Raw genomic sequence first — 25118 nt, forward strand, 5'->3', positions numbered from 1 at the left:
TAAATCTGGATGCTGCTGATGTAGGAAAAAAGGCGATACCAGAGGAGAGATGAGAAAGAAGCGCACTTGGCGCCAGAGATGGGAGAGACTACCCTCACTAAGTGAAGGGGAAGTCTCGGCACAAGGCAGAAGAAGGTAATATATATAGGCTTGTTGTGAAATCAAGTCATCAATCAACATACAGTGACAATATAAATAGAGAGTATAGCATCACCAGTCACCAAATCCATATTATTGGAGAGTTAGTTGTGCAGAATAGCATGGAGAGGAAGAGGAGGAGAGAAGACAGATGGTTAGAGGAAGAGAAGGCTGTATGCAGTATGATTTAAGGACCAAATCATCGATTCCTCTTCAACAGCTCTAGAGTCAGTCTTGAACATTTGCACTAATCAGAGGCCGTCAGTGAATTGAATGGGCTGAAGTGAAGATCCCTCCCAATATCAAGTGGGTATGATACAGAGTAGTAAGAAATAATAATCACGGTGGCTGGTGAACTCCAAGGCGGAAAGGAACAATCAGTCAACTCTTCCAATTCCACCGTCCAGGTACGCAGTGTCTACCCCAGAGGGACTATCACTGTTTCACTACTACGGAGGATTTCCAAATGTACTATATTAGCCATCTTGCTTTGAAGCAGCAGCAACGCCAACAACATCCTTGCAACCTTGCCCACAATCGCAGATAACTTTGCAGCCTGCATATGGACGCCACTCCGAGCCGAGCCCGTGGCTTTTGATGATTTCAGGCGCACCAACGACTACTATCATTTCTCAAGTTCTCAACACTCAACAGAGCCCAAGGCTCCATTTTTAGAACGTCGACCGAAGGGTCAAATAGGGAGATCCATCGGTTCCAGTCTAAGTTCCTAGCCTCTTTCCACGGAACTTCTAGTTTTCTCGGAAATACCCGGATATCACTAAGAAGTACAGAGGAACGTCTTGTCCTCCATGGCTGATCAGTGCACAAGGAAGAGCTGCATATCTGAGCCTTGAAGAATTCAACTGTCAATGCTGCAAAGCCTGGCACTCCTTGCATAAAGCCCAACTGCGTGATAACACATTTTGATGGAGTGCAGTGCAGTTCCCCACTATGGAGCACTTCGTGGTGCGCAAGCCATTTCTTAGCCGAATAATATATACGGAGTTTGTAGATCGCCCACATGGGACAACATCTACTCCGTCGTTAACTGATCTGGAGGAATATTGACCTGCTTGTTAGTGACTTCATCCAGCAGAGCATACTACACAAACAATATTTTGAAATATGGCGGACAATAAACTATCTCATCAGCCTCTCCTACTCTTGTGGTCCGCCTTGCAGCCTAAAGCTTAAGGTTGCACTAGTTGTCACATGTGCTAAACCTTGAGACAAACACGAGGACCAACATGACAGACGCCAGAGCTCATAACTTTCCTCTAATGTGATTTCCTGTCTTTTCATAATATTTTATCACGTATATCTTTCTCAGCATCAAGCCAAGTACCCCACAATGTCGTGTCCCGATTGCTTCAGCGGCCATGTCCACTCAGGCGAACCCCAAGGCCAGGTCACCAAGCTGCACGGGCTGGACGTCTATGTCGCATCGCCAGCGGGGGATTCGACTGCCATCAAAGGCATCGTGATCATCATCCCCGATGCATTCGGCTGGGAGTTTGTCAACAACCGGATCTTGGCGGATCACTACGCCCAGAAAAGCAAGTATAAAGTATACTTGCCGGAGTTCATGAACGGTAAGCGAACCTACCTCCAATGTGACCGGGATGAAAACAAGTAAAAGGCGGAAGGGGAAGGGGAGGGCTGAAGATGAAACGCCGCAGGAAATGCTTGTCCCACGTCGGCGATCACCACCATGCGTGATCTATACAAGAACGACACCCTCTCGGACTGGTTGTGGAAGCCGTAAGTCGAATCGCATCCCCGTGATAGCCAAGTCCGAGCTCTGTTGATCAGATCCCCAAAGCTACTATCTCAGCTGTGCCGTGAGCTCCATGGTTCCGTTCATGTACTCCAATCGCTTCAGCAAGGCCTGGCCCGTCGTCAAGTCGTTCTTCGCCGCTGTGCGCCAGAACGAAGGCTCCGGGCTGCCCATCGGAGCAGCCGGATTTTGCTGGGGAGGAAAGTATGTCGTCAATCTTGTGCACGGGGCCGAAGTGGACGGCAAGCCGTTGATTGATGCCGGTTTTACGGGCCACCCCAGCTTTCTGAAGATACCCGAAGAGATTGAGAAGATCCGGATTCCCGTTAGTTTTGCCATGGGCGAACTGGATATGGTGGTGAAGAAGCCGCAGGTTGAACAAATTCAAAGAATCGTTGACAGCAAGGGTGTGGGAGAGGTCAGGGTTTACTCCGGAGCTGGGCATGGATTCTGCGTGCGAGCGGACCATGTTCTTGACAATGCTGAGAAGCAGGCTGCTGAAGCGGAGGATCAGGCTCTGGAGTGGTTCAATCGCCATTTCGCTAATGTTTCTTATTGATACTCCTACTGTGGCTCAAACGATGCATGTCTTCTCAGATATAGGAAATTTCTCTAAAATGCGCCTGTATCTCCAAGCCTTATCAAAGCGTTCAGTTTCCCACTAGGTCGTTTTGCGAGGTCATCGTATGGTCCCTGTTCCACAACAGAGCCCTGCTCCAGGACTACGACGTTATCTGCGATCTCAATCATGTCCCTGGCGTGTGAAATTATAATCACCGTCAAGCCCGAGCGAGCAGACACAAGATTCTGCACTGTCCGTCGAATCAAGTTTGCATTTTCAGGATCAAGGCTCGAGGTCGCCTCGTCCAATATCAGAACCTGCGGCCGTCGCACAAGAGCCCGTGCGATCACCAACCGCTGCGCCTGACCGCCAGACAGTCCTACCCCACCGTCTCCAATGACAGTGAAATAGTCGTTAGGGAGTGACGAGAAAAAATCATCAATTCCCGCAGCTTGAGCTGCCGCCCGCACGTTGTGTAGCCTCCTCAATGGAGAATCATCATCCAAGCCGTAACAGATATTGGACAGGATAGTTCCGGGGAATATGGTGGGCTGCTGTGAGACTACCGCAATCAGGGAACGGAGAGAAGGCGTGTGCAAGTGTCGAATATCCAGGCCTCCCAAGGAGATTGTTGGCCTTCCGTTTTTGGATAGTGGTGCTTCGTAGAGCGATAGGAGCAGTGATGCAATCGTTGACTTCCCTGATCCCGAGCCTCCTGCGATAGCCGTGCAAGAGTTTTGAGGGAAATTGAGGCTGACGTCGCGAAGAACCTGCGCGTCAGGCCGTGATGGATATCGAAAATTGAGGTTCCTGATATTCACAGGGGCCGCCTTCAGAACATATTTATTTCCTATATGTTCATGAGGTAGCCCAGCAGGGAGATTTACTAGGCGCAGAAGCTGACTGGCCATCTCTTGTGAAGAGCTGATCTGTGGGACTGGGGAAGCGTTAGCAGGGTGTTCCAGCCAGAAAGGTCAAGGTCAGTCGTAAACATGGCACTTACTCCAAGATAGCACTGTGCTGGCATATCCAATACTGAACAAGAGTATTGAAAATACGGTGGTTACATTGATCACTGTATATCCGGATGATACAAGCAGCGCTCCATAGTAGAATATCAATGCTGAATGCTGGTTAGCAAAAGCCATTTCAAGATGGGACAGCGACTCACCAGTGACGAATATGATCGTGGACTCCACGAGACCAAACAGGGCTCCAGTATGAACAGCTCGTTTCAGACACACTTCCATGCACTTTGACGCCGCTTTCAGATATTTTCTGTGAAAGAACGACTCGAGAGTTAATGTCCTGACGGTGCGTATCTCCGAGAACAGCTCGATGAATACATCAGACGCAACCCTGTTAACCTCGTTGCATCGGCCCTGCCAGAGCCCGCTGGTTTTCTCAAAACCCCTTGTGATGACATAGATGACAGGCCCGCAAGCCAGCGCAACTAGGGTCAGCTTCCAACATACGACCAGGCACCAGATGACTGCAGTCAGGGTGATCGCGACTGCCACTAGAACGAAGCCTCCGAAGCGACCAACGAGGTTCCGCATGTCCTCTCCGTTCTGATCTAGACAGGCAGTGAGCCGGGAAGCTGAGTTGCCTTCTTCGTCAAACCACTGCCGAGGCTGATCCAGCACTCGCTGGAATGCTCGTTTCCGAAGACAATCAACCCAGGCCTGACCGCACAGTTCCAAGAGATAATGCATGAAGTACGATACGGTTCCATCACCGATTGCAACTCCGAGAACTACCAAGGACCATCTCATGGAGTTATTGGTCGTATCGTAGAAGGAGCGGAACAACTGCGAGAGACAGTAAGAGAAAATCGGCGTCGCGCAAGCGTGCAACAGCGTGCACACTACTCCGAGCAGTAGTAGCAAACGTTGCCATACTGTAAGGCTCGGAATTAATGTCCGCAGAGTCTGAGTGAGAGATAGACGCTGTCCCTTCGCGATAATTGTGCTGTTTCTTGCACTGTGAGATACTTCAGCAGACTGACGACGAGCTCTTGCTTTTCTTTGAGAAATAGAACGTTTCGAAGCAGCATGGCCATAATGGGTTTGACGAGAAGTGGTAGATCTGTGTGGCTTAGCATTGAGCTCTCGCATTGGTATTTCGTATCCCTGAGACGTCCAGTTCTCTTCGTCGTATGACATACCCCGTAACTTGGGCCTGTTATTCTTCGACCCGGACCCCCTCTTTTGTTGAATCCTGATTTTTCGATCCATTGGGCGAAGTATCTCATATCCATCAGGAGCTTCTGTGGAATGAGTCGGTGTTTCTGCACCATGGTGACTCCCCGTGGTCTCTATTGAATCTGTATCTGAGCACAAACCGCGGACTTCTTTCAACTCTGCAGTTTTGAATGCTTCATCCACGTCCTTCTTGTCGGTAAACGGGAAATACTTCTCTTTGGCTGGGCTGTTTTTAAGCTCATACCTGTACCCTGCTTGCGTCACCGACCCGTGCTCGAGAGCGTAGACATAATCATGATCCATAATTTGGGACATGTCGTGGGTAATGATAATCGTTGTCTTTCCCCTGCGCCATTCTCGAACCGCTTTCATCACTGCGTTGCGGTTGATGCCATCTAAAGCACTTGTAGGCTCGTCCATTATCAAAATTGGGGTATCTCTCAACCTGGCTCTTGCAATTGCCACTCTCTGCCTCTGCCCTCCGCTCAAGAAGCTTCCCCCGTTTCCGACACAAGTGTCGAGACCACTTGGTAGATTGCCAATCGTAGAACCAAGCATTGCCAGGTCGATGCAGTCTCGTACATCTTCCTTCGTGACGGTATCATAAGCCCGACGACCGAAGGCAATGTTGGTGAAAACAGATTCATTGAAAAGAACGCTCCGTTGCTCAACTAGAGTGATGTTGTTCCTAATCCAGTTGATGCTGAGGGTTTGTTGTGCGACACCATCGATGAGGATTTCTCCCGAAGTGGGCATGTATAAACGAGCAAGTAACTGCCCAAGTGTGCTCTTCCCAGACCCGCTTTCCCCAATGACAAACGTAGTTTCGCCGGCAGGGAAGAAGAAGCTGGTTGACTTGAGGATGGGCCTATCAGGCTGAGATGAATAGGTAAAAGAGAGCTGTAGATAGAGTGTCAGCAGTACGAGACATATGGTAAGAATAATGATTCTTGGAGGAAACTCACATTGGAAACTTCAATGTCGCCCTTGCAATAGCGCGGATACAATGCTCCTTTGATGCTTTCGGCGCGCTTTTTAATCTTTGAACCGTTCAGGAGCTCTTTCAACATCGATGCGGCAACCTTGCCTTTCTCCAGCACTATTACCTGCGGCAAGACCATTTCAATAGATTGAGCTGCCGTCAAGCAGGCCCAAAATGCCCTGAGTACCTCACCCGCAGTGAGTCTCCCGGATGTTGCAAGAGTAGTGCCATACCAGAACCCTTGCACAAACATACCAAACATCATTAACCGTATAATGGCTATCTGGAGAGAGTTGAGACGTGCCTGTTTCAGATAGTGTGCTGCAGCATTATCGATCTTCTCTGCGAACTTTCGAAGCTCGAATTCCTGCCCATTGAGACATTTGACGGTGTCAATTGAGCTGGTGGCGCTATTTGCAACTTTGGATGCGTGAGTTAGCTCATCCTGCTGGGCTTCTATACTCCGCTTCATGCGAGATGATACCAGGGCAACAAGGCTCGAGAAAACCGGGATTCCCGCCAGAGTGATCAGAGACAGACTCCATGAGGTATAGAATGCCAGGCCGAGCGAGATGAGTGTACGAAATGCGAATTGTATGACGAGCCCGAGAGGCTGAGAGGTCGCCATCTGTAATTCTTGGATTTGACTGCGATGGATAGTGAGCAGAGAACATTCAGGTAGGAACAGTACGGATGGAAATGAGTCAAACAGGGATCGACTTACGCCTGGAGATAGGACAAGTGGGCTTTAGTACCATCTTTCTGAGTCTCAAACCATTCCTGATCTCTCTCCAGCAACCCTTCGAAGAGCGTGATACGAGCATTGGAGACTTGCAATTCCCCAAAGATGATGAAAAGGGTGAAGTATACTCCATTCAGAATCCAGGAAGCAACACCCAAACCTGCGAGTCCGATGCCATTTCTGGCTACATCCTGAAGCAGTCCATCGTTGCTGAGCTGACCACCGCCAAATAACGTGAATGAATTGAAAATTTCCCCAAGGAGGATTGCAAATATAGGAGTAATCGAACTAGCAAGGAAAGCGAAAACTATCGCCAGACTTAGTGTTGCAGAATGGCTTCTGGTCGTGAAATTGAACAGGGACATCCAACTCCATCTCCAGCTACGCACGCACTTGAAGCTGGAGACGGATGCAGTGATTAACGATTTCACCTTGTAGGTCATGGCTGAGTGGTTCCTGACACTCCCTGTAGCAAACTCCAGTGGAATTAACTGTTTTCAAGTAGATGGACCCGAGACAAAATAGCATTTGGAAGAGGAGTGTCTGTAGAAATGACCGACAAAAACGTCGGAAGACTCGAGTCTTCTCTGTATGAGAATATGAGGGCGTTGTGGAATGCTTTCTCATTCTTCTTTGCCTTCTATGTCCCAATGCCCGAAGCGGTAATATTGAAGCAGTCACTTCGGCTGTGCGAACAAAGGAACGCGAAAGCCAGCCGTTACCATTGTTCTTCACCCATGAGCAAGACAAAGCAGTCACGTGCCATCCGGGGCGTAATGAATATTAGATTAAGCATCCAAGGACTATGTACAAAATGAATTTCTCAAGATTGCAGAGCGACCAGGTATCATTCGATCGTGTCGCTTCGACAACTTTGGGTTCCTTGTGGGTTTCAGACGCAAATCTATCGCGCTCTGAGTTGCCGGGTAGAATAGATAATTTTCTCGACTGCAAGCCAAATCTGAAGAAGTTTAGGTGTGCCGTGAGTCAAATGTCGCAGAGTCAAGTGCGAGTAATGTTCCCTAGGCCTTCAGCCTGTTTGACAAAGGGCCACCCGCAGACGGGACTGGGCAGCTGATATCGATCAAATGGGTTGCCACCAGAGATGGGTAGCCATGTTGCCATAGCGCAGGCCAATCAATCCTCAAATAATCGACAGTATTCTCTACACAATTCCCCTTCTCTTTCATTGGTAGTCAAGTGCATATTTGGGAACAAAGAAAGCAGACAGCCCTTATGAGCTTGCCTTCTTCTCCTCTGGGTGCGCCTTTTCATAAATCCAATCATTCAGACCAGCACGGTTTCTAGCCTGGTTAGAAACATATAAATAGACGCTGATGGAATGGGCAGAAGCTTACCTAGCGATCTCAATGGCATAGAACTGCATGCGCATTGCTTCAATGACCGGTTAGCTCTCTATCAGAAAATCTCACAAGCTATCGAAACTCACCGAAAATGGTTGTTTCTTGATCGTATTCAACGTCGGCTCTGGCCCGGAGCATGGTACCGAAATTGTAGTCGGCAATGCTGTTCTCATAGGTATTCATGAATTCACGCCACTTTTCCTTGCCCTCCTTGCTCTTCATTTCATTCTCGTCAAGAGTAGCTGAAGGATCGAAGTCGGGGAATTCTTTCTTGAAGTGTTCGTAGATATCGTCGTCCATCTTCGTCAGTCTGAGCTGCGAGCCCCGGACCTTCTCGAGGATCGACCAGTATGTCATCAGTTGTTCAACGGCTGTAAGCGACGTTTGTTAGTATGAGGGATAATCCAAACGGCTTGACAGTGGCTAACCCTTCACAGCGAACTGCTTCTCAATCTAAAGCAAAAGTTAGCACCGTCACTGAAGCTCAAGTAGGTAAGACACAAGACAAGGCATCTCACGTACATCCTCCAGGTTATCTGCCGTCTCTGGGTCAAATGGCTTCGACATTTTGGCGTGAGCTGTTGGTATCGTAAAATGATGTGAAGACAGTAGAAAATCGATTTATATCCTCTAAAAAGAAGGTGTAATGAATTCTGTAGACGTGCAATAGCTCTGTTATAAAGAAGAACTGGGCGATGATAAATTGCCCCGCACTCTTCTTTTTTTTTTTCCGGCGGGCGGGAAGTTTTGCGGACCCCGCCAGTCTCAGTCCTCGGATTGGTACGTCATCCATCTATCCTCATCCAGGGCCATCTAGTCTGTCACTGGGCCATTCTGGAAGCATCCTGCGACTACTCCAGTACAGATGCTCACTAGGTTATTGATCCATGACTGTGCATTTGTAATGATACTTGGTATATTAGTATGGTATGGTAATGTCAATGCAGCTCACAATAGTAGGTAGCACTGTAGCTCCTACAGTAAGGGACCTGTTGTAGGTAGGCTTACCCTATTATTAGTCAGCACCTACCTGCCAAGACCTGTACTAAGCTCACCTAAGTGAGCATTGTATAGCTGATCTAAGCATCTTACTCACCCTCTTTACCTTCCTTTTGTGTACACAGCTCACATGAGTCATACCCCATACATGTGACCACCAAGACCATTAATAAGCATTTATAGCTTGCGCGAGTGGTTGTAGGTTGGATGAGCTCATAATTTTACTCTGGCAAGTGGTAAATCTGTAAATTATAAGAATAAGTGTAAGGCCTCCTAATAAGTATGGTGAAGATATCCATCTTGCCTACATGAGGGTATCTCTTAGTCAGCCCTTACTAAGCAGTAGATTAGGTAAATTCTCCCTTATAGAGGAAGAATCCTAACCTAGTATTAATCTACTTAATTATCTAAATTCTTAAAATCTAAGCTATATAGTATCTATTCTTTTATACTAGCTATATTTTATATATAAGATCTAGTATTTTCATAATTTTAATACTTAATCTATTATAACTAATCTATTAGAAAAGATAATAACTAGTAGAGTAGGCTTATAAGCCCCTAAAGGATTATAGGACTAAAAGAATACCTTCTATAAAGTAGAAATTAATAAACTCTATAAAGAATCCTTAGGATCTCTAGAAATAATCTATAAGAAAAAGGCTATAAAGATAGGGCCTATTAAGTCCTTATAAAGAAAAGAAAAAGAGGTTTAATAAGGAACCTAAAGTATCTTATAAGACTAAGATAAAGATATAAATAGAGGATAGGGGACTAGTACCCCTATCTCTAATCTAGATAATATAGATAATAAGGCTCTTATATAGAGACTTAACCTTCTAGAATAAATAAAGGTAATCTAGGATAAATTATTCCTATCTATATAGTAGTATAAATAATAGTTATTAGATACTATAGATAATCTATCTATAAAGTACCTTATAATATTAACTAAGCTGCCTATAAAGTATAAGTTATATTTAATAGAAAGCTATATAATATATTAAGTATTTATTATAAAGATTAAATTATATATAGATAGTATATAAATTATAGAGGAGGAGAAAATTAAATTTATAATATTATATCTAAAGTATATTCTTATAGATCTATAAAAGTTAGGTATATATAAACTCTATAAGAACTATAGATAAAAAGAGTTCTATAAGTTCCTAAAATAGTAGCTTAATAATCTAAAGAATCTTCTTTATAAGGCATAAAACTATAAGCTATAGAAATAACCTATAGATAAGGATATTATATAAGATAAGCTTATAATAATACTCTACTTAAAAGATCTTATTATAATTAGGGGTAGGAGAAGAACTACTTATAGATAACTTAGATTATTATCTATAGATATAGAGGTATTATATAAGGAGATAGTTATCCCTACTTATAAAGAGAGGGATAAAGATACTTAAAATAAGAGAAAGATAGATAGAATTTACTTATTTTTAATAATAGATAATAAATAATAAATAATAAATAATAGATAATAGCTTAAGAAGAGAAGAAAAAAAAAGATTATAAGAGGCTAGAAGTATTATCTTTAAGAGAGGGATATATAATTATCTTAACTAGTTATCTATATAATAAAAATAAGCTATAAGGTCTTTAAACTTTAGGCCTCTATAAGTAATAAGAGAATCTTTTTCCTATATTAACTATAATTTTTATTCTTATAAAGAGATTTTTAGACTTTTATATAATTTTTTAATAACTATACTACATAGAGGAGGCTTATAGGTTAGGAAGACTATAAGGTACTAAATACTAACTATAAAAATAATATCTATAAATATCTTAAGGGACTAAGACCTATACAAGAAGGGGGTAGTTATAAGGCCTCCTAATAATATAATAAAGATATCTATCTTACCTATATATGGGTATCTCTTAGTTAGCCCTTACTAAGTAGTAGATTAGGTAAATTCTCTCTTATAGAGGAAGAATCCTAACCTAGCATTAATCTACTTAATTATCTAAATTCTTAAAATCTGAGCTATGTAGTATCTATTCTTTCACACTAGTCATATTCCATATATGAGACCTAGTGTTCTCACACATACTAGGAGTTAGGCAATACTATATTAACATACACAAAACACAGATGATAACCACACATCTCAAGCTGAATGTTCTTGAGCTCCAACTATAGCCCATAGTGCTTATCCGCGACTCTATAGGTACATAGCACGCTGTAGCCACGTCCTGCAACATTACTGAGAACTCAGCAGAAAGATAATTCATGAAGCAGTTTCTTACTACTTGTGGTATGAACGGACATGAACACTTCGGCGAGAGCCCTCTTAGGCCTGGCATGGAGCAGAGCTTGAACATTATTTAACCTCTGTACTAAACATCTATGACGTTAGAGCTTATCTATAACCAAGGTACCAGAGATCGAGCAGGACGTCTTGAGTGAAAACTTAAGGATTCTGCCAGATATTGGTTACATTGCTGCCAAGACCCTTTGGCAACGGCACGGCGCGACGCCGCAACTTATCTGGTGACCCAAGCGGGTTTCATGCGTTGGATAGGATTGGATCAAATTAGATTCATTATTTTTAGCAACTGAGAGACTAATAACCACAACTTCTCCCTCTCTTCTTTCTGGACATTTGTAGCACTTATAACCCTTCTGTGCACCATCTAGCTCCACCTTATGCCATGAGTTGCTGGCATCACCCTTCCTGCACGGCACCCAGTATTATCGTCAATGCAGAGACTCCCCATTGCAGGTCCTGTGGCATTGATTTTCGATTAGAAATGCTGGCATCTTAAGGGCTAGTCACACCAAGCGCACCTCCACTGATTCCTAAAAACAAACCCACCGGACAGTTGAATCTGCGATGGCCTCAGTTGGTTCCATATACGTGGGCCGCTTCTCCTCCAGGTGATCAGACATGTTTATCTAATAACCTCGTAGAAGCTAGTCTCTCACTGATATACCACGACAAGCTGACTCCCAAGGAGGTCAGATTAGCCCGATTTAATTCATCAAGTAATGATAGCTCACCTGGTCCATATATCACTTGAGACGCATATTCTTGCAAACAGCCTGGAGTACGAGACTGTCTCCTATATGTGGGGCGGCGACAATAGGGATTATACTTCGTGCAGGCCAGTTTTTGTTGGCCCCTACTGGGACGTTTTCTTTCAGACCCAGAATTGCTGGAGTATGCTGAAGATGGTGCGCCAGCAACAAGGTTCGCGACTTATCTGGGTTGGTGTGGTGTGCATTAACAGATGATATCAAGTGGGGAGAGCAGGTCGCCAATATGAGGAAAATTTGCGAGCAGTGTGTACAAGTCGTGGTGTATCTAGGACCAGACTTAGCTGCTCCAGCCACAAACAATATTGTACCTCGGCACTGTCTACATAAGCTTGAACCTAGTGCGGGTGCTCTAGCAGGGAGCTCTCCAGTGCTGCTACGTGACATACTTAAATGCAAATACTTCAGTCAAGTATGGGTTGTCCAGGAGCTTGTGGTTTCCCAGCGCGCTCTCTTCCGCCCGGTGACTATGAGTTCTAGACCGATTCGCGCACGTTAAATAACCTGTCAGCCTGGAGCTGGACATAACCTGAGGCAATTTTGGGTTCAGTTCATGGCGAAGATGGCGCTCCGTATCGAGAATATCTTCCAAGTTTTGCAGCTCGCCTCCAGATCGCACGCATCAGATTCACGGATAAATTTTTCGGTCTCCTTGGCCTATATTAGCAGGAAGGGTCAAGGGAAGCATGTATTTATTGGTTTCTTCGCATACTGCCTTGTCAATCTCAAGCAATTGAATCTTCTCTATTGTGCTGCAGGCCTAGCAGGCCCTAAGGCAACTCCCTCTTGGGTTCCTAACTGGGGGCCAACTGGCCGCAGATCTTCACCACGCCCTTAGTCGACTCTGACGAGATAGTCCATCGTCTCGTCAAGCATCTTGGCCATCAACGATTCAGCTGCCTCCAGCCAGACTCAACAGCGCCTCGCTAGGATCCACATCCGTACTCAAGTCCAGAATGGGTGGATACCCCCTATCACCGACGGCCATGGTTTCAGAATGTCAGCGTTCGCCCTGATACAGGAGCACTATCAGTATGCCTGACGCATATCTGCGCTATATCCCGCCAGCCCGCTCTTGTTGACAGTTTTGGGTCCGCTGGTATGTTTGAAGTACTCGGAACAAGATCTCGCCTATTCCTAATCTCAGAATCAGCTCTGGAGACCGTTATTGATTCCAAACACGCCAACCTGTTTATGCTCAACGCCGGGAACTCAAAGCTCTTCTATCTCATACTGCGCCAACTCGGCCACCACCCTAGAACATATAAGATGGTCGCAGCTTTCATGCACGTATTCATGGCTTACCCACGAACCGAAACTACTATTCCCCTAGCCATCAAGACTGTTGCCGTCACAACTGCTCTGACCCGCTGGAGGAGGACTTTTGGGGGTCATACCTATCAAGTTCAAATTCTGTAGTAGTCTAGGCTGTAGTAGTTGTAGTATGCTTCCTTGTGGCTGAGGAACATGCCGGTCTGCGTCTAGCTCGTGAAATTTCTTGAATGAGAAGAAAATCATGGCAGGGGACTCGAGCTGGAAGCCTAATGATTAGTTGCCAGACTTATCTGCACAAACCCCATATAAAATATGGTTATGCACAGAGGTCTAATGTGCCAGTTTTGTGTTTTCCATGTTTAATTATAATCCACTATTTAACCACATTACGGTCTGTGTCTGATATAGTTAAGAAGCATCCAAACCTGTAAGAATTGTAAAGATGCTTCTAAAATATATAGTAAACATCCCCTTGTGAGGGAAGAGGCTCCCTTATAAGATGTTATGTATAGCCTTATGTGATACATAGATATAGAAGGTATTACCTCTGCATCCATGCAGGGGAATCTCGCACCTGCCTCCTGGGGGCACCCACCAGAGTGCATGCTGTTACAGAGTGCACGTCGGAGTTCATATCATCTTGGTGGAATGCATATTAGAGTGTATATCATCTTAGCAGAGTATATATTAGAGTATATATTATTAGCTAGAGTGGCATAACCGCACCACAAAACTCAGAACCAACAACCACTAAAATCAGTGACAAAGAGAGAAAGAAGATAAAAGAGGAGAAGTAAGGTCACTAGAATTAGGATTTATATTAGGGTGGGTAGATTAGTGGAGACGTAAATATATATATTTATAGTGTAGTCTGTAGATTGTATACAGGAATGGGCTACCTAATATATATCCTATCCTAGGGATAGCTTCTAATATACTACTATACTGGATCTCCTACCTAGGTAGTGTAGCTAATTATCCCTGATACTAGATGCACCATATCATCCATTCATCATGGCACTGGAGGCAGCAGGGGGGCTAATAATATATACTCTAATATATACTCTGCCAAGATGATATGCACTCTGGTGGGTGCCCCCAGGGCGGGGGTGCAAGATTCCCCTGCGTGGTGTATTTGATCCCCAGAGGTGCATTAGTGATGGTGGTAGATGATGTGCTTGCTATAAGGAACACACTTTGCCGCGACTTTTCCACCCCTCAAATCCAAAATTTCTCTACGACACGCTTCTGCCAATCTCTATCTACATTCTTGCTCTCTAATCCAGCGTTGAAAGCTACATACTCAATCCCAAGTACAATCCTACGCTCCAGAGACCCAGCTAAGCCTTCGTCCCGAAAAAGGCTGCCACTTTCCCGACACGGGCGCCATACACCTTTTCCATAAACTTCAAATGCTCGGTCTGACTTAAATGCAAAGCAGCAGTACAATCCTCCAGAACAGTGATCCAGAACCCCTTTTGAAAGGCCGTCCTAGCCGTGGCATCAACACAGACATCACTGTACAACCCCGCCAGCAGCAGATGTTCGAACCCCTGTTTAGTGATGTACTCTGAGAACTCCGGGACCAGAAATGGATCGAATAGCCCCTTCTTATCAAAGACCCGCTCGCCAGGCTCAGGGGTGACGCCCGGGCCGAGCTCCGCTCCCCAGGTGCCCTCGACGCACTTCTCCGATTTCCCAAGCAGTGCATTGCGGTGCTTCCAGCTGGGGCCTTGGAAGCTGGTGTTTCCCAGGAAGCGCACAAAGATGACTTCGCTTCCCTCATTGCGGGCGCATTGTATGAGCTTCGGAATCGTGGTAGACAGTTCTGACATAGCAGGGCTGGGCGCGCTTGAGATGAAGTCGTTCTGGTAGTCTACTAGTACCACAACAGACTTCTTACCCTTCCAGGGATTGGCTAGCCCATCATCCCCGGACCCCTCACTCGACGAAGCAACCGGAATAGTCTCCTCCACTCTCCCCGCCTCAGCATCCTTCTCCCCAGAAGCACCAGCAGTATTCGCAGGATCAGCACTCCCACCCTCCTTCTTCTTCTCTCTCAGCGCCGAATCCCCCTCCACCGCGGTCGTCCGCATGGGGATCTCCTCCTCTAGCAATGTTAACAGCACCGCCACCGCACAAAACGCCACACAAACCTCCCACACACTCTTCATCGCACTCGTATACGCCCCGACCACCTCCTCTCTGACCCCATCCGGCAGCGCCCGGATATATGCCGCCGAGACATGCGCATACGCACCCCCACCACCCAACGCCGCGCGGACAGACGGATCAGACACGCGGGCCTGCACGTAATACGAGACCCGACTATTGAAGATGGCCGACGGGATAGCGATGCCCCAGATACTCCCGAAGGCACGCAGGTACGCCCACGTCGCGGACGCCGGAACCAGGTCCTTGGCGGGGTTTGCGCCCTGCACGGCAGGCAGGAAGGTAGTAAGAAGAATACCGCCGCCGAAGCCGGCGACCATCTGGTAGAGCACGACCTTCGCCAGCGAGGAGTGGGCATCGTAGTCAATGTACAGGCCCGTGCCGAGGGTCATCAGGGCATAGCCGAGGAGGTGGATGGGCTTGTAGCGGCCAAAGTGGGACAGGGCGAATCCCGAGAGAATGGCGGCCGGGGCGGCGATTAGGACGCTAGGGAGTAGCAGCACGCCGGAGCGCTGCGGGGAGACGAGGAGAACGCTCTGGAAGTAAATGGGGAGGAAGTAGGAGCGCCAGTAGCTGAGCATGGAGGAGAGGAAGGTGTTAAGGAGGGTGATAGTGCTAGTGCGGTTGCAGAACAGGCGGCCGGGGATGGTGGGCACACGGCAGAAGCGCGTCGCCTCAAAGGCATGGAAGGTGAACAGGCCCGCAAACCCAATCAGGAATGGGACGAGGATGTGCCAGTCTGACCAGGCATAGACAGTGTCAGCCCAGGAGAGGGCGATGAGGATGGCGATCATGGCGCTGATCAGCAGAAAATTCCCAATCCAGTCGATCTGCTTCACCTTCTGCGTGAAGGTGAAGACCTTCCGGAAGGTGATCTGCAGGAAGATGAACTGCAGCACCAGCGTCACGCCGCCGAGGGGCAGGTTCAGCCAGAACACCCAGCGCCAGTGCCCACTCTGTGCGATCGCCCCGCCGATGACAGGCCCGATCGCGATGCCGATGCCGAAGGTCCCAAAGATGATGCCCTGGTATTTGCCGCGCTCACGGACGGACACCAGGTCGCTGATGATCAGGTTGGTCATCGTGCCGATCCCGGCGCCCCCCAGGCCCTGCACGAGACGCCCGGCGATGAGCATCGCCGTCGAGTTGGCGCCGCCGCTGATGCCGCTGCCCAGCGTGAAGATCGCCACGGCGACCATCGCCGGCCAGCGGCGGCCGAAGACTTGGGCGAACTGGCCGTAGAAGGGGATGAAGACGGTCGAGGTTAGCAGATACCCGTTGACGAACCAGGTGTAGTTGGACCCGGCGTGCAGGGAAGCGGTGATTTCGGGCAGTGAGGTCGACGTGACGGTCGATTCGAGGGCAGAGAAGAGGGTGGCAATACAAAGAGGAGGGAAAATGGTCCAGAACCTCCAGCCTCGCGCTCCGGGCTGTGGTAATGGTGCAGGACGCTGTTGTGCTGGCTGACTCATTGTGTTAAGTGGTCAGGATTTGCGGGAATTATGGTAGCATAGTCAAAGAATGTTGAGAATGATCAAGACGGGGGAGACCTGGCTGTTTGAACCCAAGCTCAGCTCCCATTTTCTACTCGATCAAAATGGCAGATCGGCGTTGCGATGGGGGCAATCGGGCTTGGGGGAAGCTTATTGTTGTTTGATTGAACCTCAGTGTCTGAAAGTGTGGCATACATGCATGCATGCAGCAACGGAGTTATAGGGTATAAGATTCGTTAACTCCATGAGACAAAGAACAAAGAACACACCCAACAAGCTTTCCCTCATGCAATCAGAATCGCGTTGTGACTTTTCCAGGGTGGAGGCCTGCGCCGGGCGCCCCGAAGGCATTGATGAAGGCGATGATCAGGGCAAATGGGTACGACAGGATGATCACCCACTTGGTTGGCTTAGCGAACTCAGCGAACCAGTCGACCACAACATGCGCGCAGATGTCGTGGGGCTTGCGCAAGAGCGGCGGCGCCAGGAACGAGCGGAAGGCGTTCTGCTGGTCCCAGGCGCGCATCAGTGAGGCCGAGGAGATCATGAGCGGGCTAAGTCGGAGGAGGGCCGTCCCCAGGGTGGTGGTGGTCAACGGGGTGGAGGCATAGTCGGCCATAGTTTTCTTGGAATTTTGTTTTTCTCTGGAAGCAAAAGGGTTGTGTGATGAGTGGGTAGGTGGTGTAGGTGTACTGTACATTTGTTGATGTTGGTTTGTGATGGTTATATAAATTGCTGGTTTCAATCCCAGGGGGCCGAAACCACGAAAGCCCTGACTATTCTGTTCTTACACCGAACGCCGAATGGACTACCCTCAATATACGAAACGATGGGGAATACAACTTCATACACCTACGGAACTCAATCACTGTAACAACCAAGTTGAAACTAAGTACACAGGCGCGTCTCATCTATTCCTTCACCCACGCCGCGGACCCCGTCGGCAGCGCGGTCGACAGCTCCAACAACTCATCGTAACCGGGGTAGGTCGACTTGTCATCCACAATATTCACCACTTCGTTGTTATCGACGTATTTCTCGATCCACGACAGCGAGACCACGGTATGCGCCCGGTTGACATAGGGCTCCTCACTGGCCTGCAGAGCCTGGAACTCCGGGTCATGGTTGACCTTGTTAAGTTCTTCGAAACTGCGGAAGTAGAATTCGATTGTCACATCGTGGTCCTATTCGGTGATTCGATTGTTCAGTTTTCATTGTTGAATACAGTAAAGAGGCTGGTATCTTCGGTATCTTACATCAATCACCCAGCCGCGGTTGTTGCGGCGGTTCATCCCATCGACAAACGTCCGGTATGCCGGTGGCGAATAGCACTATCGTTTTATATCTGTCAGATGGGGGGTTCCGATACTACGGAGTTGACTGATTCACCTGCTGGTATGCGTAGATGCCATGCTTAGCATGCAGCTTGGCCGCCTTGACAACGTAGTCGCGAGCAAAATCATGGCCCTCCCCACCTTGGCGGGCTTGACCTTTGTAGAGTTTGATGGTGAGGCGCAACAGGCGCTCGTTCCGACCTCCCGTCTGAGTCATAGTGGTGATGGGTAATGATGTATGCGAGTTTCTAGCTGTATAGAAGAGATTGGATTTGGGTTGTATACTCCTCAAGCATGGAGACAGGTAGCATTTAAATACTCAATTAGGGTTTGGCCGGGTGGCCGGAGTTAACGGAAGAAAGAAGCCTTATCTCAGGACCCCCCTGGTCAAGCTTTAATATCCGATCTCGCTAAAAGGTTAAATAAATCACATATCACATAACTATCACATTTCACATCTAGTTCACTCCAGAATAGTCGCGCATTTAACTCCAACGGGCATAGTTTCGGCGGTTGGCGATGGCATGGCACCACCACAAGGTCTCACCACTAGATGCGCCATGGGGTAAGTCAGTGTTGTATATATAGTATTAGCAGAGAAGGCAAGATTTAAATCTAATTTTTATACATATAAGAGTGCAATATTTTCAGGTAGCCAGGTAGCCAGGTAGCCTTGTGAAAGCCCTCATAGCTATTAAATACTGTTTAGGGTACCAGTAACCCTAAGGCTCTTATAGGTCCTATATATTAGCTATAGTTTATTATATTAGAAGTTATCTTACTTAACACTCATAAGCAAGACTTTGCGCCTGCTGATTAGGTCTTTCTGACTTATTTAAGGAGACATTATATGCTGTTTACATGAATTAGATATGCCCCTATAGATCCTACTTGATCTACTGTGTAAGGTGACTGGTATCTACTAAGCATCAACTAGGATGAAAGTCTTTGGTGTACCCGAAGTTGAAACCCTGGGCTGCGGACGAAAATGAGTGAATCAGGTTAGTAGAGTGTTGATTGGTCGATTCATCTATAAACCCTAGGTTCTCTGTAACAAATTCTCCTATCATCAACGATCTTTGAAACTAAATCTGACTACCTGACCGTATCAAATCTTCCACAAGGGCATTCATGTTCGGAGGGCGCCCAAGGGAATCCTCCAACATCCGCAATAGGTCCGGTTGACTTCCACCGTGTTCTAGAATTCCGCGACGGTACTTATCCCACGTATCTTTATTGTACGGGTCATGGGCGAAGACAGAGTGGAACAAATCTTAGGCCACAGCCGTGCAACTTTTTTCTGTTAGTATAACCTGTTGGCATAACTGGGGATAACATACCATAAGTAAGCATAGTAACAAACATCATAACCAGCCGTTAGATGACCGAACGTCCCAAACGCAAACCCATTTCTGCATTCAGAAAAATTCATCCCCTCTATCTCCTCACGTAGGTCATACCACAGCTTTTGTAGATCGAGGTCTGCAATCTCCTTGTCCGTACTCAGGGAGTGTATCTGTAGATCAAAGATCGATGTTGACCTAATCCAGATCATTAGTGTCTGTAACAAGGCAGGAATCATAGCAGACGCCCGCATAACATACAGCTGATACAAATGGTAAAGTCCCCTGTTGAAGTACCGATATTTGATGAGGCTCTCTACCAAGTCATTTGGAATTTCCTTTGGCGGATCTGGCTCGCCAGGATGTTGTTTGCGCCAGTCTGCTAGGTAATTCTGGTGTAGTGTGGTGTAATGACAGCTGAGTCCCTTCAAGACATCTTTCATCCAACACCAATTCTCGAGCATAATGCTAGGCGTCTCACCAAAGTCAGGGGGCAGTCTGTAGCCATGGAAGCGGGTGTACTTTGTCCTGGCTAATAGGTCATGGATGCCATGACCCATCTCTGTAAGATGCACCTATTAGGCTATATATCCAAGTAGTGGTTCGGCTTTCATATACTTGCCGTGGAAGAGAGCCACAACCCGGTTATGCTTGAGTAAAGCACAACTAGTAGGGGTTGGACTTGGGAATGAACACATTAGAATCGTAGAGTACGTTTCTAGCAAAGTGCTTGGCTTTACGCCAGTTGGCTGCATCCCCGTCCCCGTAGGACAAAGGCAGATGTTTCGTAGTGGGTTTAGGCCCAGCCCCTACCCATGTGGGTCTACTGGTAGGATTATCAGGACACTACCATAGAGTGCTCAATACAGGGAGTGTTGTTGCATTGCGGATTCAAACTAAAGCTCTTACACATAGTCTTTTGGAGAGCCCAATGGAGATGATGTTGTACATGGATCGATCTCTGTATCCACCGCTGGGCGCCTGGGCGGCGGCCGGGCCGGGCCCACTATAATTGCGGGACAGTGCTTATCGCTGTGTTTTATTCTCGAACTCAGCTAAGTATGTCCTGCTCAACGAACCCCGAACAGTTATCCAATGATCGGTGTTCAATGATCTTACCGTCAGACAAATCCAATACACACAAGTAGAAGCCATGGAAGCAGTCCCGTTCAACCCTCTACAACCTATCGGTGAAAACATACATTTCTTGCAGCCTCTAGAGCCACGTGTGACGAGCAGTCCCGCCCTCATCATACTCTGTACCTGGCTCGGTGGTGCAACGCCTCGGCGCATCCAGAACTACATTGCTGGCTATCGAGCTTTGTACACCAACTCCGCAGTCCTTCTGATCACTACGCGCATACTGGAGATCAGCGCACTCCCCTTCAATGTCCTCCACACGCGTTTGGCCCCCGCCCGCGATGTGATTCGGCGATTTATTGGCTCTGCCACCGGGGAAGAACGCACTGATTCTATTCTGTTACATATTTTCTCACATGGCGGGTGCAATACTGCCATCCAGCTGGCTCTCTCGTTACAGAGCGATCCCACTCATCCCGTTTCAGAATTTGGCCGATATCTCGGTGGTATTATCTTTGATTGCTGCCCTGGCGATACATCCTTTAAGCGGGCATACCAGGCGGCTGCACACTCATTACCTACCTCTCTGCCCGTCCAAACAGTAGGAAAGGCTTTACTTTACCCCGTTATTGGCATTATCAATGGTCTCCAGCAGACGGGGTGGATGGGTTCTGTACGAGACCTGCGCGCGCAACTGAATGACCCTAGCGTTTTTGGGGCGACAGCTGCACGATTATACTTGTACTCGATGGCTGATCAAATGGTTGGATGGGAGGATGTGGTGTCCCATCAGAAAGAAGCTAAATCTGAGCTGGGATGTGCGGTTCAAGGGGTTGCTTTTCCGGACGCGCCACATTGCGGCTTGGTGAGAGATCATTATAATCAATACTGGGATGAGGTTCAAAGGTTCTGGAAGCGAGGGCGGACCACGAGACCTCCTGGGCTACCAGAATCTGCGTCAGGCGATAAGCCCCGGAGTCGGCTCTGACAAAACTTGATCAATTGTGAGGCGACCCATAATATGCAAGCACACAATAGGACCGTTCACATGAAATTTCATCCATCGGGCTTCCTGAAAGCTGTTCAAATTATTGATTTTATGCCGCATTATAGAATCAGGAACACTGATACCTATTCGTTCTGCTCCAACTAGAAACGTGAATCCGCTTGAAGGAGGCAGCTTATTCTACAATAATGGGATTGCATACAACCATACTTGCGTACTGTGTCCAGCAGAAAAAAACAAACATCATCGAGGCATTCATACTGCTAGATATGGAGAACCTTGGAAACATCAATCAATTGCGATCTGCTTTTATACTAGGGTTATTTTCTGGTACCTCGTGCATAAAGCCTTGCTCCGTTTCATGATTCTGGTTCATGTGAAACTCTTTGATGAAAATGCTCAGGATCAGATTGAGGCCTGCAAAGCCACACAGTACCATCCAGATCACCTGGAATGATTCTACCAGAGCCTGCCGGACCATGATCGCCTCAGAAGAGTCGGCCGGTAGCTTTTTCAATATTTCGACCAGTGTAATGGCATTCAACGATTGTGCCTGCGATTCATTGGCAGCTCCCTTCGCCACCGCATCAAACATATGCTTTTGGAGCTGGTTGTCGAGAATCACCCCTCCGATAGCAACGCCAATCGCTTGTCCCGTGGATCTGAAGAACAAGACCAATGTCGCCGCCGTGCTGACTTGGCGCTGCGGCACAGAGAATTGGATCGCGAGAGCGATGGATGGAAAGAGCAGCCCAATTCCTAGACCCGAGACAGCCTCCAGGAATATCCACTGCACAACAGTGGTGTTGGACTCGAGCAGAATGAGCAGGCCCACACCGAAGCAGGTCAGGAGCCCAGCCTACCTAGACGGCCCAGCGGTACCGTCCTGTGAAGCCGACTACTACTCCTACCATTATAACACAGGGCACGACGGTCACTGTCTGTGGGAGCGCAGCCACACCAGCAATTACAGGGCTGTAGGCCTTGACCGACTGGAAGTATTCGGGCACATAGTAGACCAAACTGTAGAGGATGAGGCCGTGAAATGTGCTGCCCCGCGTAAAGATATCTAGAATATTACTACTTATATAGCTATTATTATTAGACCTAATTAGTTAAGGTAAGTACTATATGGTAGATAGAGGGGTATAAGTACAAGAGATTCTTAAATATAAAAAAATATTAATAATAATAGAAGGTAAGCTTCTCTAGCTATTTTAAAATAGATAGTAAAGGATAAATATATAGGTAGTATATAAGTAAGTTACTTAAAAGTAAAGGAAGGGAAGTATGAGAGTCTTATAGTTATTATAGGCTTTATAGGATTAGAGTAAATAAGATAGTTAAGAGGGGAGCTAAAATAGCTCCCTCCTTAAGGGAAATAAGGTATAGTTAAGCATTAAAAGAGCCCTCAGGTAATAGCAGTAGTATGACAGTTAAACATCAGGGACTAGGCACATAAAACAGGGAAAAAGCAAACAGTACAGGCCATAGTGGTAAACCCTGGTGGGCATGTGATTACTTACATGTGATGCTAAGGATGCTAATGGTTAGTAGGTCCTCATAAAATGGCGTTGAGTATAGCTGTTTTTGGCTGCTGGCTAACTGTTTCATCGTTATATGGAGTATAAAAACACTATTAAACTAATGTCCTTTAAGTCGAAATCTAAGCATCTCACTCACCCCTATGACAGGACCCACTACTATTTCTGGCCAGTTCCCAAGTCGATGGCTGTAATAGAATGGCGGGGATTAGCCATGTGCTAGTCCTCCAAATGGAAAGTAAAAACAGCAATGAGGAACATGGATTGCTAATAGTACGTCAATCGCTATCGGAGTCAGACAGTTCCTCGAAGCGTCCCGTTTCAACGGCTTGTCTGACTGGGTTTTCCACATTGAGCACCCCAGTGGCCCTGGCTCTATACTGTGTGTTAGCCAGAAGGTCTGTGATTCCAAACACGGCCACGACTTACCTCTCGAACAGCACGAATAATCTCTCTGCCTCCCTTTCTTTCTCCTCCCTCGACATGGGTGGGCCTGTATCTTGTCTTTCGGCATCCCACCGTTGGCCAGTGATTGGATTGACATCCGGATTCAAGCCATTGGAGTTCGTGGCGAACGCCTCTCCTGCGGACTGAGGAATCTCGATGCCACGAGTGGCCAAAAGCCCGGCAGCAAACCCGTAACCGATATTCTTTGTGAGACTTTCAGCGTCTTTTCCGGAAAGAACAAACATGAGCTCCGAAATGGCGATCTTCAGGTTTGGATACGGCGTAGTCGACAGTCTGAGGAGTTTCGAAGAAAGCGTGTCGGAAGTCCCAATCGGCTGACTGCGATCATTATCTTCTGGCAGGAGCAGCCATTGCATGTATTTACGCGGCCCATCCGGAGCCACTTCGTATATGGTCACAAGCGAATGAAAAAGTGGAATGGCCTTCGTTGCAAGATCCTTGGCGTCATAGACGGATACGGCCTGATCTAAGATGTTGATTAATTTATCGACATTGCAGTTCTGATTGATTGTTGGGAAGATCGGGTTGCTCTCAAAATGCTTGCCCTTCTTGTTCTCAAGGTCAAGAGTCGATAGGCAGTTGAGAAGATAGCCTAGCAGACCATCGAGGGGGTTCCGTGGGATATCGATGCGGCTAATGATCTTGAATATATAAGGGATTGAAGGCGAAAAAGTTGAAGAAAGATCCGGATAGAACTTGGAGATGTTGAATATCAATTTCAAAGTATCAGTGAGCGCCAGTTCATCAATTTGTGGCAACGGCTTTTTGCCAGATTTGGGAAACTGCTTTGCATGTCGGATGATTTGCTGTGTTTGTCAGTACATGGTATCTCTTCCAGTGCAAACGAGCCTACATAGTTGATATTATCGCCGAGCGAGTGGCTCTTGATTAGCTCCTCATAATCCAAAGTGGTATCATACGTGGATAGAAAGAGTATCCGGCTAATAACCATCTCGTCGTCCGAGGTATCGCACTGGATACTGCGTCAGCTTTTATAGACGTTTTTTGTTCTTTTAAAGAAAAAGGCTTGTCCATACCTTGAGCATTTCTGCCAATCTACTTCCATAGCCGGTGTCCACAAAGATCTGGCGCATCTTTTCATCTAGCAGGAGGGCGTTTGCGACGCAGCGCAACGCGGCACGGCGCACATCTGGCGTTTCTCCGTCAATGCCATATCTTCCCAAAACTTCCATTCCCTGAATTAATGATCAGAAATAGCGGAACCCAAGGGGATTGACATAGTCTTACCCGCTGGGAATATATCGGACCAGCATCACGTGGGCTTGTGCCGTACTGTCGTAACTGGAGAAGTTTCTCAACTCTTTCTGTGCACATAGTCCATAGGATTAGAAATATTTGTTCAAGGGAACTTCATCCATGTATGTCTTACGACTTGAGGTGAGAGACTTGTCTCTGAGATCCTTCTCGAGGATATTCAGAAGTTGTGTGACTTGTTGCACCTTATCTATAGTCGTCAGCTGATCTTTTCTGATCTTTGGTCACAGAAACAAGCAGTGATCATCGAAACATACCTGCCATCATGAATCTCTCGACTCTGGTTCAATGACCGGCAGACC

General features: G+C 47.1%; 9 protein-coding genes across 9 annotated transcripts, besides 4 other annotated features; 2 read left to right on the forward strand and 7 right to left on the reverse strand.

Annotated features, from left to right (window-relative positions):
• Positions 1-1489: 1489 nt before the first annotated feature.
• ACLA_048130 (dienelactone hydrolase family protein) lies at positions 1490-2474 on the forward strand (the record flags this gene model as incomplete). The annotated part of the gene is made up of 3 exons (XM_001271769.1): positions 1490-1730; positions 1818-1899; positions 1961-2474. The coding sequence occupies 3 exons, from the start codon at positions 1490-1492 to the stop codon at positions 2472-2474; spliced, it is 837 nt and encodes a 278-aa protein (XP_001271770.1).
• Positions 2475-2527: 53 nt separating this feature from the next.
• Positions 2528-6848, reverse strand: ACLA_048140 (ABC transporter ATP-binding protein; the record flags this gene model as incomplete). Its single annotated transcript, XM_001271770.1, has 5 exons — positions 2528-3414; positions 3481-3600; positions 3649-5581; positions 5647-6310; positions 6388-6848. 5 exons carry the CDS (start codon positions 6846-6848, stop codon positions 2528-2530), a joined length of 4065 nt encoding a protein of 1354 aa, XP_001271771.1.
• A 791-nt stretch (positions 6849-7639) lies between these two features.
• On the reverse strand, positions 7640-8336 carry ACLA_048150 (polysaccharide biosynthesis domain-containing protein; the record flags this gene model as incomplete). The annotated part of the gene is made up of 5 exons (XM_001271771.1): positions 7640-7709; positions 7764-7800; positions 7856-8140; positions 8198-8222; positions 8292-8336. 5 exons carry the CDS (start codon positions 8334-8336, stop codon positions 7640-7642), a joined length of 462 nt encoding a protein of 153 aa, XP_001271772.1.
• Positions 8337-10227: 1891 nt separating this feature from the next.
• Positions 10228-10268: a microsatellite.
• A 3510-nt stretch (positions 10269-13778) lies between these two features.
• Positions 13779-13802: a microsatellite.
• Positions 13803-14143: 341 nt separating this feature from the next.
• Positions 14144-14167: a microsatellite.
• Positions 14168-14441: 274 nt separating this feature from the next.
• ACLA_048160 (putative MFS transporter) lies at positions 14442-16745 on the reverse strand (the record flags this gene model as incomplete). Its single annotated transcript, XM_001271772.1, has 1 exon — positions 14442-16745. One exon carries the CDS (start codon positions 16743-16745, stop codon positions 14442-14444), a length of 2304 nt encoding a protein of 767 aa, XP_001271773.1.
• A 313-nt stretch (positions 16746-17058) lies between these two features.
• On the reverse strand, positions 17059-17385 carry ACLA_048170 (uncharacterized protein; the record flags this gene model as incomplete). Its single annotated transcript, XM_001271773.1, has 1 exon — positions 17059-17385. The coding sequence occupies one exon, from the start codon at positions 17383-17385 to the stop codon at positions 17059-17061; it is 327 nt and encodes a 108-aa protein (XP_001271774.1).
• A 292-nt stretch (positions 17386-17677) lies between these two features.
• Positions 17678-18317, reverse strand: ACLA_048180 (uncharacterized protein; the record flags this gene model as incomplete). Its single annotated transcript, XM_001271774.1, has 3 exons — positions 17678-17950; positions 18023-18097; positions 18156-18317. The coding sequence occupies 3 exons, from the start codon at positions 18315-18317 to the stop codon at positions 17678-17680; spliced, it is 510 nt and encodes a 169-aa protein (XP_001271775.1).
• A 431-nt stretch (positions 18318-18748) lies between these two features.
• Positions 18749-18772: a microsatellite.
• Positions 18773-19374: 602 nt separating this feature from the next.
• Positions 19375-20003, reverse strand: ACLA_048190 (uncharacterized protein; the record flags this gene model as incomplete). The annotated part of the gene is made up of 3 exons (XM_001271775.1): positions 19375-19393; positions 19441-19641; positions 19705-20003. 3 exons carry the CDS (start codon positions 20001-20003, stop codon positions 19375-19377), a joined length of 519 nt encoding a protein of 172 aa, XP_001271776.1.
• A 593-nt stretch (positions 20004-20596) lies between these two features.
• Positions 20597-21511, forward strand: ACLA_048200 (TMEM53 family protein; the record flags this gene model as incomplete). Its single annotated transcript, XM_001271776.1, has 1 exon — positions 20597-21511. One exon carries the CDS (start codon positions 20597-20599, stop codon positions 21509-21511), a length of 915 nt encoding a protein of 304 aa, XP_001271777.1.
• A 310-nt stretch (positions 21512-21821) lies between these two features.
• On the reverse strand, positions 21822-25080 carry ACLA_048210 (uncharacterized protein; the record flags this gene model as incomplete). The annotated part of the gene is made up of 9 exons (XM_001271777.1): positions 21822-22388; positions 22441-22598; positions 23412-23446; positions 23503-24347; positions 24395-24514; positions 24579-24737; positions 24790-24866; positions 24932-25006; positions 25074-25080. 9 exons carry the CDS (start codon positions 25078-25080, stop codon positions 21822-21824), a joined length of 2043 nt encoding a protein of 680 aa, XP_001271778.1.
• Between the last annotated feature and the right edge of the window lie 38 nt (positions 25081-25118).

This window comes from Aspergillus clavatus, genomic scaffold, assembly GCF_000002715.2.
Source record: "Aspergillus clavatus NRRL 1 1099423829800 genomic scaffold, whole genome shotgun sequence".
Taxonomy (NCBI): domain Eukaryota; kingdom Fungi; phylum Ascomycota; class Eurotiomycetes; order Eurotiales; family Aspergillaceae; genus Aspergillus; species Aspergillus clavatus.